This window comes from Tympanuchus pallidicinctus, unplaced genomic scaffold, assembly GCF_026119805.1.
Source record: "Tympanuchus pallidicinctus isolate F22 unplaced genomic scaffold, pur_lepc_1.0 scaffold23, whole genome shotgun sequence".
NCBI lineage: Eukaryota > Metazoa > Chordata > Aves > Galliformes > Phasianidae > Tympanuchus > Tympanuchus pallidicinctus.
This window is the reverse complement of record NW_026294740.1, coordinates 9,864,415-9,877,985: the sequence shown is the minus strand read 5'-3', so window position 1 is coordinate 9,877,985 and position 13,571 is coordinate 9,864,415. Positions and strand designations below refer to the sequence as shown.

The 13,571-nt window shown below is 39.5% G+C and overlaps 1 protein-coding gene across 7 annotated transcripts in view; it reads right to left on the bottom strand.

The window, feature by feature from the left end:
* Window positions 1-13,571, bottom strand: part of SPAG9 (sperm associated antigen 9) — a 58,349-nt gene that overhangs the window by 23,071 nt on the left and 21,707 nt on the right. For 5 of the 7 annotated variants that reach the window (XM_052688343.1, XM_052688347.1, XM_052688344.1 and 2 more), the window contains 7 exons: window positions 12,741-12,835; window positions 7,927-8,080; window positions 4,907-5,117; window positions 4,348-4,447; window positions 3,574-3,695; window positions 532-589; window positions 37-189 (listed from right to left, as the gene is read on the bottom strand). In XM_052688343.1, the coding sequence (XP_052544303.1) occupies window positions 37-189; window positions 532-589; window positions 3,574-3,695; window positions 4,348-4,447; window positions 4,907-5,117; window positions 7,927-8,080; window positions 12,741-12,835 (893 nt within the window). Of the gene's footprint in view, window positions 1-36; window positions 190-531; window positions 590-3,573; window positions 3,696-4,347; window positions 4,448-4,906; window positions 5,118-7,926; window positions 8,081-11,926; window positions 12,260-12,740; window positions 12,836-13,571 lie in introns of those variants that run through there. The other 2 variants (XM_052688348.1, XM_052688349.1) reach the window with 2 other exon arrangements.

The following is a 13,571-nucleotide window of genomic DNA, read 5'->3' as shown; positions in this document are numbered from 1 at the left end:
CAATTTTCTTTTTCAGAATCACAGTATCAAACATACTTTTTAAGCTCCTCTTCCAGTTCTTTATTCTTCTCTTCAAGCTTTTGCTTTGCTTGTTTTACAGCCTCTAATTCACCTTGTAGGACATCCTTCTCACAGGTCAATTCATCCACCTTTGCTATTAAATCATTCTTCACCACATTCAGTGCATTCCTAGACAAACATTTAAAACACCATTACAAGGACTGACTATGGCCTCACAGCATATTCAGCTTGAGTTTTATTCTTGACCATGCTATATTTTCTCATGTAGAACTACTATAAAAAAAAACCATAGATTTTCTTAAAGCAGACCAAATCCTCCTGCCAACTCCAACATTCACAAAATACATTTGTACCACTGCAATTAGAAAAAAAAAGCAGAGAATTCAGAAGTTTGTTGAGCAGTTACATTCCTCAAGATAGATTACATGCAGAGACTGATACAAGTCTCCATGTAACAGAGGAGGACAGGAATATATTATTATTATTTTTTACACAGACATTCACACTTACTTTGTCTCCAACAGCTGAGTGTTTTCCAAAATCAGGTTTTCCACTTCACGACCCATTCCTTTCCAAAGGAAACAAACACAGAGTTAGCAGATGAAACTGATTTTCTCCAAGGCTCAGTTTTCCTGTTATCCAACAGTAGCTGAATTTTAAGTAAGAAGCCTGGCAAAAAAAATTACAAGCTACCTGAAATTTCAGGATCTACCTCCTGCAGTTAGATTTCCCCTCCACTTTCTTCCCAACCTGCCTTCAAATAACAACTAAAGGCAGGCCTGGCTAGCAGGCTAATGCTACCTAAATACATACTGAGGATGCTACAGAATTACCAACTCAACAGAAAATAAACATGTATGGCATCAGTGGGGAAGCATTAGTCCACAAAACGTTAATTTTACAGTGTTCTGATGTCTTTTACATCAGGTAAGAGTCAAAAGTACGTAAGTTAGACAAAACATGCTGATTAAAGCTCACATTGTGAAAGCCCTGCAAATTTCCCCAGAGCAAATGATACCTTACCAAAGAAATTATGGTCTTTAAAGCCCATGCATTCCATGTAAAGCAAAAACAAGAACAAGAAACATTTCATGAAAGGGGTAATATGGGTGAAGAGCAGTAAAATACTTAAACTTATGAAGTACGAGTGAATTAAAACAAAGCCACCACCAATAACTGGAAGTGAAATGTGACATGGTTAGAAGCAGGACTTTATATGAAAGATGTTAAATAAAATTTGTCGTAAGCATTTCTCTTGGTTGGACTTAGAAAAATTCAGTAATTGAACAGAAACCTATTGTCTGTGAAAGAATTTAGAAGCAGGAAATCAGAAATGCTCAACTGTTCAGTATGCTTCATAGGAATATGCTACTACAAAAAATGAACTTAACTCTTCACGTAGCTGCTTCAATATTATTGCATTTCTGGAAATTAATTACTCACCCCTATTGTTTGCATGCACAAAGTAAACAATTGCAGGGTGTTGAAAATAAGGCAGATACGGTCTGCTCACAGCTGGCACAGCAGAAGTATTTTCAGATTAAACCTTCCACTGTTACCACAATGATGACAGCAGTGCTGCTGACTCAAGATCAACACAAAAAAGTCTCTTAATGGTGGAGGCTTATTTTCTATGAACACAACTGCTCAAGTAACTTTGCTAACAGACTTAAAAGACAGTTTCATAGCAAGAAAAAAGGTTACTCAAAAAATAGACATGCAGGTCTAAACTCCCCGAGTTTTGGATTAAAAACAAAAGATACTGAATACTGAAGGAAGTTAGATTAGCTGATGGTACTTCACTGCTAATGGGAGAAACTCATTACACTGCAGCCATAGAGGGATGTTACTCTAAGAGCTCTTTCTAAACGTTTTCAGAGGTCACAGAAGTAGCCAGGACACTTCAAACACATTTCAGGATCCATTATAACAAATAACCAAAAACTAAACCAACATAACAAATAACCAAAAATAGCCAAAAGAGTGCGAGGGAAAAAAAAAAAGTGTTACCAAGCAGGGAAAAATGCAGAGAATGTATTTCATGAGAGCAGCAGCCAAGAACGCCTAACTGTAGAAGCAACAAATTTCAATTTGTTTTTAAAAGAGAAGCATACACACCAGAATATTCCCCTGGGTACGCAGCCCAAGAGAAAACATTAGAGAATCCCAATTAACTACTTTTACAGACCTCAAAACAAGTGCTTGAAACACAGCTACCCTGGATGCAGATGTGGCTACTGAGTGGTACAAAGTGCCTTGGACTACAGTCGTGTTTTAAGTGAAATGGTCTTTATATTGTCCATCTATTAGGTCACATTCTGCATAACAATCATTACAGCACGTTCATTTTGCATACACTGATATTAACAGCAGTGGTTTTACTGAAAGTGCTAATGAAGACAAGAACAAATACATTAGACTAACTAGTATATTATTTTTGCCTACAAAGGAATACAAAGTATTTATCATCAGGCAATCTGGACAGAAACCTGACTTCTATCATGCAGATAAGGAGCAGAAGTTCCAATGTTTATACTGCTTCTCCAGCACCTCTGGTTTTGCACGCAGAATGAGACATGAGCTGCCCACATGAAAATGCAAGAGTTTGGGATGAAATACATTTGGCAAGGATGGCATGGCTCTCACTGCTCAGGATTCCAAGCAGTACAGAGTAACAAAGAGAAATCCTCTCTCAGACTGAAAATAAGTCTGTTAGTCCCAGTGGGAAATGCTCTCAGAAATGTCCCCTGCTTCATGTAAAGTAGGTTTGTGGTGGAATGCTTAGCCAGAAACTTGCCTGCACACATAGTAATTCTAAATGCTATGCATATCTACCTCTGCACTGTCAGAAAACAGAAGCTGAATGATTTTCTATATACATTTCTAACAGATATACACATGAGATGCAGCTGCATTTTACATACTGGAAAACGAGGCCTAAACATTGATATGTCCAAAAACCCTTTGTGATAATACTAGACAGTAATAATTTATAGAAAGATTTTTTAATGGCCTTTTTGCTCCTCATCAACTCACATCAACTCATCACCCTAAACTTGCAATCTGTTTAGTAAGCATACAAGCAGCAGCAAGCTGCTTGATGGGGAAAGAAGAAATGTTTCCCCCTTCCCTGCTTTTAATTAATAGTTTCATTCTCAAATTGCCATCACTGCATTATACTTTAATTTTCTTACAAATCATATTCCACAGAGTTGTGATAAAGTGAAGCAATTACAGATGGGCATAACCTGCATTATGTTATCTAACACTAAAAAAAAGACTGCTTCAGTTCAAGACAAAATCCTTTTGTCAGATAACATACATGGAAAACTGGAATAAAGAATAGTAACCTGGTGCCTGAAAAGATTACGGGTACGTTGGAGGAAAAAACACATTTTCCTTTTTTTTGTTCCACAATCCCAATTTAACTAACTTCAGATAAGACTCAGATACTTTTAAATTCCTCCTAACAGCAAACCTACTAAGTGCAATGAAACATTTCACTCCCAAGGAATGCTCCTGCAAACAGCATCATTAAACAACCCTTCTTACCCAGTAAGTCTGCACCTTCATCCACATCTCCAATTAAGCCAGAACCAGCAGATGACAGCTCTTCAAAGAGTGATTCTGTGTTACGGTCAAATGCTTTGTTCTCAATGCCTTTGGTAGGGGTGCTATGCAAAGAAAACACAAACATCACCAAGAAGGCAGAATGAAAACATTCCCAATCTGAAGTTCCCTTTATGTTACTATGAATAGTTCCCCATAAAAACAAGTAACGTTTTCAGAAGCTTTTGGCTTAGAGCCCTGAATTCTGTTCTCATATCTTTTCTAATGTTACCCTCCACAAACAATAGCCTGCAAAAGAATCAGATTCAGGCATGCTACAACTGGGATTCCTCCTTCAGACCCTGAAAGAAAATGCTACAGTACTCCGAGAATCAGTCCTAAATCCAGATTTCAGATGTGCAGGTGAAAGAAAGCACAAGAGGCCAGGAAAGCAAATGCAAGCGTCTTGAAAACTAGATTTAAGGGAAAAAGGCCTCCTGGTGTAGAACTTCTGATCAAAATATGGAAAGAATACTGAAGCATTCTGAAGTTTGCTGTATAATGAAGTTCAGGTGCAGAAAAAGACTAAAGAATTGCTGTTACACTTAAATTCTCCAGAGGAATTTGGGGAAAGAAACAGGGTCACAGAAGTAGGAGATTTTATTATATAATGCATGACCTCAGTCTTAATAATTCAAAACAAGTCATGAGTTCAAAACTGAAGTCTGGCACCTTCTAAAACTGTTTTTCCTATTCAAATCACACTAATCAACTTACCTGGAACCCTTATATCCACTGAGATCTTTATCCATATCCAGCTCTGGAGTTGACTCAATGATTGCTTGAACTTCAGATTTTTCTTCATTTTCATTTCCACCTAAAGAAAAAGGAAGGTGTCCAAATAAAACAAAAATCACTGTGAATTGTGAGATTGGGTGTTACATAAAAATAATACCACGCTGACCATCAACCTAACAGACTCATTGAAAGACTTATTTAGGTAACCACATGAAAAGATGCATGGATTTTGATATCCTTGAGCACACTGGAATTTCTAAGCCATTTTCTCTTGAATCTAACTTAATTCCTATGAGAGTAGACATCTATCTCATTTCAAGACTTTGCCTGGATGAGTGCCACTTCTGCTGCTCACATAGGAACATCAGAAGTAATTCTAACATCACCAGTAAAAAACAGACTTGTTTCTTACCAATGTTTGGTACCTCTAAAAAATGAGTAAAAACACACTTGTCATCTGTGGCACACGAATAAGAAATTTCACAACGACTGCATGAGATCCATAATAATAATTCACTAAAAAGGAAATGCAGCTTACCAGTGGACACATTCCTTGTCTCTTGAGCTACCTGTACTTCAATATTCTTGCTTATGTCCGGCTTCTCATTCTGCATATCTGCACCCTTAGCAAATCCTTCAGCATCTTCCTTTTGAGGAGTTTCAGCAGGCAGTGCAGGTACATCTGAAGCAGCCGTGGATGCTGGAGTAGTGGTTTTTGAACCTGCTTGGCTAACGTCAGAGAGCTCATCCTAAAATTGAACAATTATTGAAAAACACTAAAAATAAGGACTGGAAGAGTTATGCTCTTCATTAAAGGGCAAGTAATAAAACGCCCGCATTTTGCTGAAGAACGTGTAGGAACAGAAATAGAAAGAATACCTGCATCCTGCACCACCGAGTGCATCTTTAGACTGTGGGTGTGGTTTTCTCTCCTGTTAAGGAGATTATAGCTACATAACACACACCCTTGCTTCCATGCTTTTTCAAAGTCTAAATTAATAAAGTATATCAACAAGTTTATTGCATTATTCTGTTAAGCCTTGCAGACAGCAGGCTGTACCACTGCAAGTAACTCTTCTAGCTGCAAAGTTAATTGCTGACAGTCTTTCCAAAGCTGTTCTAGAATTTGTACTTGTTCAGAACATGTATGATGTCTTAAAATAACTTCTTTAAGAACAGATTCAGAAGCACTGGTGCAGAACATGTATTTAACTGGTACAAAAATATAGCGCAGAGAACTGTATTAGCATTCAGACATCTTAAGTATCACTTAAACAGCAGCATACCAGCAAACAAGATCTCGCTGCAGATATGAACACAAACTGGTCCATTTAGGACACTGTCTCCAAAACTTAATGAGACAGAACTTCATATTTTGTGGTGCTTTAATTTACTGTACTGCTTGCTTTCCTTTTCAAGAACAAAATGCGAGATGACTTCTCAACCTCACTAAAAAACAGAGACCTGAACAGAGACGTGTCTTCTTTCATTTGTGTCAAGTATGAGGTTACCAGGAGTTGTCATTTTTAATTTTTTTTACTTCTGCTACTTTCTTGCCAGGAAAGACTTCAGTTCACCACAGCAAGGAGGAAGTTACACATTTACATACACCGGCATAAATGGAAAGCCTGCATCCCACAGGAACAGTGACAAAGTAACATTCCCGCTTAGGAACAAACTCTGCTGCTTTAAGCATCTTCCTATCATTTACTTCATTTTCATCCCCTTGGTAGTAAATTCCAGAACAAGCTATTACTGTTTAATGTTCTGACAAAATTATTCAGAAATCTCAACCAACAAACACCTTCAGAATAACTTATTGTGCAGTTATTCAAGGCAGCAAAAGCCATACATTAAGGTGTTACATGAGATACTTGGTGTCCATGAAAGATAACAGACACTATTCCCCAACCAGCTTTTTGAACAGGTGCGGTCGATTCATACTTCAGCAACCACTTACAGAAGGGAGGGAACGATGCCCCTTACCACGGGAATCCAGAGTTCTCACAAACACAGAATAAAACCTCAAGAGAGCTGTTGGCTCTGTTCAAACATTTTTACATCTTTGTATTCCAAAAGCATTCACTAACTGCTGCAGCATGCACTGACCACCAACTTTCACATGCAAAGCTCAAGACAAATGGCTTGACAGTACAAAAGAAAACACTGAAGAGAATGGTCCTTGGCTTGCAGAAATCTCAATTTATGTCACATTTCACACTTCTGACTTTACTATCTGATGCATTTTATTTCAGGCTTGTCCCCCTCCCCCTCCAATAAACATTGCTGATTAAACTACTGTGTTTGTTTGGTTTGTACTCACACCCAAAAAACTGCTCTGGACCAAAGCAACTTAGAATAAATAGGTTTAAATGATCACAATTTGTACTGTTCACCAACAACTGTTTTTAACAATTAACTATTTTGAGAGGAGTTACAACAAGACATCGATTATGACAGCATATCGTAATCAATGTAGTTTTCTGAGCAGTCAAAGAATCAAGAATGTCCCTTTGTATCCCATCCCTACCTCTTCGTGGTTTTATGTAATCTGTATCCCAATCATTTCTTCTAAAGGGAGAGCTCTGTCAATTTGCTTAAATTAATTGGCGTGGGACAAAGGGAATAGGAAGATTTTAAGATCCAACATGGCCGGGAGTGACAAGTTTTAGACTCACACTCTGGCTGCCACTGATATTTGTTTGTAATCCATCATTACTTACACTTCCCATTACCTCCACATGACCTCTTGGGAAAAGAAGTCTGAGTTCCAGGCACTTCTGTAGAGCTTTTTTTTTTTTTTTTTTTTTTTAAAATCAGTTTAGTATTCCCACACTGGTAATTAATTTCAATTTGGAGGAGACTACATCACTTCACCTCCACACATCAGAAATAACAGTGCATCCCTTCTCCTCAAACCCTTTCACTAACATAAGGAGACTCAGGTTATACAGTCCGCAGTTCCTCAAGCTGCATTTCCAGACCCACTGCAGACTTCCAGACTTGCTGCACTCCAGCATTTTTTGCCTTCCTGCAGCTTGCTCTGTGCCACCCTCCCACTGCTGGAATGCAGAACAATTGGAGGAATTACAGCTAAGCTACATGTAAGGGAAATCATATCACAGGCTAATTTAGGAAAGTTTGATCACCCACCTCTGTGGTACACCCATACTATATGCACAGATAGGCAAAGGCTGTTTGAGAATATATAGTAATCCAAGCTTTCCCTCCAGAAGAATGTTAAATCACCAGATCTGTTTACTCTATTTGCATATCTGGTCAGTAGAGAACAAGCTAGTGACCTTTGGGAACGGTCCTTAGACAGGAAAAAAACACTTGTGAACACAAGAACTGTATTACCACTTTGGAACAGTTTGGAAAATGCAATCCAAACTGTTTCTACTCTCAAAACTCGTTTGAATCGCCACACCTTAATTGCTTTGCACAAACAAGTCACGGTTCTACCTCCTCCCTTTCAATTCCTTTCCCCCTCTCCCCAGCAATGAACCATACCCTGTCCTGGGGTTCCCCTTAAAGCACAAGACACTGATCACTCACCTTCAGGCTTGTGTGGGACCGTGGCTGGCTTAGCTCATGGAATTTCCAGTGCTCTGACCCAGGTGTTTCCCCTGCTTCTCTCTGAGCCTCAGGTGTCAGCAGTGCATCTCCAGGAGGCAGTGGGAAGATGCCCAGCGATATCGGCCGCTCCTTTCTGTTGGAAAGAGACAGATTGCACCGTCAGCCATTGCAGTCACACACCTTTTGCTGTATGCCTCTGAAATCAGCAGGGAAGTTCTAAAATTACAGGGTCAAACATGCATATGCTTTTCTCTACTTAATACAGAACACAGCATATGCAGTTTGCATTACAGCATATACCAATTTTTCCTTTTGCATTATTTGATTGTAAATACGCTATTGCATGGCTTTAGGCAGTAGTATTGATGGCACCAAATCTAATCTATAGCAAACTGCAGTTCCACAGAAACAGAACAAACAGATGAAAATGTCAACTTTGGCAGATTAGTCTTCATCAACCACCGGAAACACCGCATTGTTTTTGTGCAAGATACACATCACCACCTAACTTCAACTAAATCATTAACTGAAGCATTTGGGAAAGTCAAGCTATTATCCTGAAGTCCTACTTTAGGATCACTTGACTTATATGAACTTGTGTAACATGAAGAAAAACAAACAGGTCAGGGAATTACCAGCGTCAAAGCCAGCCAAGGCAGAAATGCCACAGTTTTAACAAACATCAGTTCAAGTCTCTGCTTCACCCTACAGTCATACAATGGCTTGAGAAAAGCTAGAGACGAGCAGCCAGCGCTCCCACACCACTCTGCTTCTGTGAGCAGCAGCACTGGTTGCACGTCACAACTACAGCTTCAGCTTTACTCATCAGTAAGGAAGGCAAAGAACTTCATGCCATCTCTTCGCTATCTTTTGTCACTTCTCCTCAACAAACATTTCAAAGTTCCAAAGATTCACACGTTGCATTTTCCCCAAACGTTTCCATATCCAATCTTGCTATCAGTAATGTTATCAGTGAACAAAAAGGCCTTCTTAAGTAGCATGAGGGAAAAACACTGTAGAATGCAACTCACAGGATGCTACAGCCAGCCCTGAAAACGAATAATATCAGCGGGGCACAGCATTAAGATAAAACAGAGTATTTGTTCAGACAGAACAATGAAATACAGAAAAAAAGAGCCATAATCAACTAGTGAAACTCAAGTAAAGCTTTAGGTATACTGAAGACAGAAGATAAACACACACAAGCGATGGCAGACTATTTTTCTCAAGAGAAAGCATTGCAGGTGTCCCTGCAGACATAGTGCAAACAAAATACGAGCATTTGAAATATCCCATGTATTTCAGCATTATAAAGACAGTCAAATCTCAGTCACACAGCAATTTTTACAAGGCTTTTCACAAAACAAACATAACCTCAGACTCCTCAGCAGAATTAGTGACTACAGACAAGTTATATGCAAAAGCACAGCAGGCAATGTTGAAAAGCATAGGAAAAACTAAGTTTTTTTTTAAGCCTAGATAAGAAGGTAGTCAAGGAGAGATTAATAAAATAGAATTATTTAGCAATTAAGCAGTCAAGTGCCATTTGGCAGATTTTGACACCATCAAAAAATGCACTATAGTGCATATATGAATAGTAAGTGATTTTGTTTATCAAGAACCTTCCCAGAAGAGAGGTATGAAGATGCTGTTACAGATGTCTGGAAACTCTCACATGTACACATCTTGGTCTTTCATAAACACTGGTCCAAATTCAGTTGGAAATTCAGAATTAGAGCAAAATATGCAGCAAAGCAAATAATGCAAAAATGAGTCCAGGTTACAAAATAAAAAGCATCAGACAGTTGATAGCTGTTGGAGCAGTAACTCTGCTAAAAAGCATTCAGGAAAATAATGGCCAAAGAACTAAAGGACTGGATTCCAGCTGTCGCTGCTTTTCTTTACATTTCCCACAACTCCACTGTGAACAAAAGACACCACAGAAGCTTAAATTATGATAAAAGAAAAGCTGAAAACATGCCATTGGTTGAGAAGTTGACCAGCAAAAAAAAAAAAAAAAAAATCCCTTCAGCCTCAAAGAAAGGCAGCCATAAAGGCGCATTGTGCAGAGCCCTGCGCTCCAAAACGCCTCCTGCAGCGACTCAGCAAACAGAGCTGCCTGCAGGATAACCACAAAGCTCATCTCCTTTTACGTGTCTGAAGGGGGAAGCTGAACAAAATGGGGAGCAGAAAAAGAGTTCCCAACTGAAAGGTGCTTCCTTGAGGAACAGTTTTCTATAAATTTTATCATCCTTTTTTCATACGTTTAAAAAAGCAGTTCAGGTGCACTGCAAAACTGCAAGGAGAATGAAGTCTGAAAAGGGGCTTCTGTTGGAAATTAGGGCTCACTACAAGGATGCCTGCATTAAGTGATCTAATTAGACTGAAGCAATCTCAACTTATTCAGTGGCTGTTGCCTACAGAGCAAAGAGCCCCTTCTACTGCCTCCACGTCCAAAAAATACCTGACAGTATGAGAGTGAGCAGAAGGCAGGCTTATGTTTTAAAATCCTAAACTAATGCTCAGAAACAACGTATTGGGGCCTTCAGAACATGCAGCCAGATGCTGTGCTGTAATAACCCACTAATGGTAAAAACAATACAACTGGTTTACAATTAGATTCCCTCATCCTACGTCTCTCCCGTTTTCAGATGAATAACGAAGCGAAGGAACTGAGCTTAAATTCCTGTAACTCCTAAGATGCATTACTGGGAAAAGACGAGCCAGGAAAAGCATAGCTTCCAAAAACTATTTGGACCCAACATATGTTCACCTGGGAAGCAAAAGCTCATCATGAAGGACAGGTTTTCTTAAAACATCTGACTGCTTAAATATAGGAAGCCTGAAAAAGTTACCTGAATTGAAGTTCAGTATTTTGCTCTGCTGCTTTTGTTGTGGTCTGGGTTTATTTTCTGCCCTTTTTAAACAAATGCAGCTTTAAGAACTAAATCAGCCTAGAGAGTTGCAAATACTTTATTTCTCTGTACTTAGAGTGCATGTTTTTGTTAGTTATACTGCATTACAGTCTTTTGTCTACTGATAGATTTTAAACCTTTGGAAAAATGTTCCTGTGCTCAGACTTGGGTTGAAAAGCATTCTCCCATACAACATCCACACGCACCATGTATTACAGAAAGTCACACAGCTATTTTAGAGGACGCTTTCAGCATTTTTCCTCTCTTTCAATAAAGTTTGTTATTAAATTTTGAAGTATTCCAAGTTTCCAGGTCAGAAAGCTACATTTCAAATTTTCCGGTTTCCTCCTTCTGTAATTCTGGCAAAAAGAACAAATATTACTTCTGGTAACCATATTCTAACGTATGCCTGCTTCTGCTCCAGGCAACCAGGACACAGAACGTAGTGTGAGGGAGGGCAGAGCTGGCAGCGTGCCATACAAGTACAGAAAAAGGGGGAGAGGATAACATTTGGCTGAACAATAGTGAATAGGCTGTGAGAACTCTAATGCCTAGATGTGGAAAGACTCCCCCCCAACCAATAATCAAGGTTATTTTTTTTTTTTTAAAAAAAAAGAGCAATTAATTATAAGGTATTTGAACAGTCTATCAATTTGGGGATCTTATATAACTTATTAGATTAAAAAGGAATGAAACACGTTAGCAAAAGGCTTCAGTATGCATGTATTTATGGCGACGCACATCCAGCCCGTAAGCACCAAATAACACAACAAATGCAGGCTTTATCTGTGACATTCACTTCAGATTACTGTACATCAATGTAATACCTTTCTTTAAAAAGAAAAATACAGGCAGATCTTGTACTCAAACAAAAGGCAAATAAATTGCAGTGTGCAAGAACCGTGCTACCATACCCCTGCTCATAAATATTACATTTACAACAGAATTTGAAATTCACGCACGGTCGACATCTTTCACTGATCCTCGCTCCTCCTGTTTGAAAAGGAAAGAAAGCAGAGAAAAAGCGAGAGCTCGAGCAGCCAAGGTTCAGTGGGTCAGAGTACCTGAGTATCCTTGGGAGGTTCTGCGTCAGAGCTGGCACGCCAGTAGAAATAGAAAAGTGCACAAGCAGCAGAACAGAGAGAGACACCAAGATAGCCGAGTTAATGACCACCGCCCCGCCAACGAAGCCAAACACAAATAGCAGCATGCATCCGGGATTCATGGCGCTGCGCTGGCATGGTGAAACGCCGGGAGCAGGAAGGCTACGCGGGGGCCAGGGGTGTATCTTTGTCGGCACAGTCTGTCATTCAGCCGCTGCCACAAAAACAATGCCATCAGCAGCAGCTTTCCACTCTTCTGCAGCAGCTCCACAGCAATGACATCACCTCTCCTCCCCCCTCGCACCGGAGCTCCTCGCAGCACTGATGCGGACGCAGGCACAGCCAGCCCAGGAGCTGCTCTCCCCTCCTTCTGCACGCAGCTCATAGGCTGGAAAGCTCCAAATCTGCATAATATATTCACATCAAGCCCCCAGAACAAGTGAGTATCAAGATACCCACCTCCATCAACCTGTACACAAAGCGGCAGCGGACTGCAATTATTCCGGGATATTTTGTGGTACCTACCTTTAAGCAAACACCCAAACAAGCTGAAATTAAGATAGCGTACACAGGATATATCTCAACGTTCAGCAGTACAACAGCAAAAGCTTTTCTCTACTGATTTCTACACTATTCTCTTGCTGCATTCCAATCATACAACAAATCTTCCTGATTCAGCCAAATCGTTGTTGTAGGATTAAAGGACAAAGTCTTGCAAACACAAACGAATGGATTTTTCTTTCATTTCAGGGTGAGAGCATAATAAATAGCTTACCTAATTCTACTGTGCGTTGTGGATTCTAACTGATCACCCCCTGTTAGCTGATGAAGTTTGGTTCTTTCCAAGTGCTCCATATAATTGTGAATCATCTGTTTAAAATGACAGAGAAACAGCAAAAAAAAAAAAACAAAACACAAACCAACAGCTTAGTGCTAGTTATTTCTATTACAGTTTCATAATTATTGGCCAATAAAACCTAACCTTTTCCTCTACTGCTAGAAGTAGAAAGAGCATTCAGAAACATTTAATAGGTGAACAAAAGAAGCAACATTACAGTGTTTAAAGCCACAAACCAGAAGAGAATCCCATAATTAAAAAATTAGAGAACTTGTGCTTTCATGCACGAGGAACACTGCAATAGCATCCAAAGCACACATGGTATTACAGACAACATTTCTGCACCCAAGTGCCACATTCAAATGCATGTTAGAGGCTAAGAATCTCATCATGTCAACAGATGTTCAAGTGTATGATGTGACATTCAGCACAGCTCGTTATTGCCTACCCGCAAAAAGAAGCATGAAGATGAGACAGCATACGCTCCAAGAATAACACAAAATCAGATTTTTTCTGTAAGCATAAATGAATTCAACATCTCCTTTCTTTCTTTCAAAACCAGTATCAATTTAACTTCTCTTTGAGAACTCCAAGCTTTGGTTTCAAACCATCTAGACTGACTTCTCATCAGCACTGAGTGCCTCTGGGTTTTCAGCACAGGAGGAGTTCTGCCTGCTTGCTCCTTTCCCATTAAGAGATGGCCACAGGCCAACGCTGACTCCCGCAGCCATGACTTATTTAACAACCTGATTCCAATCTGCCTAAGGA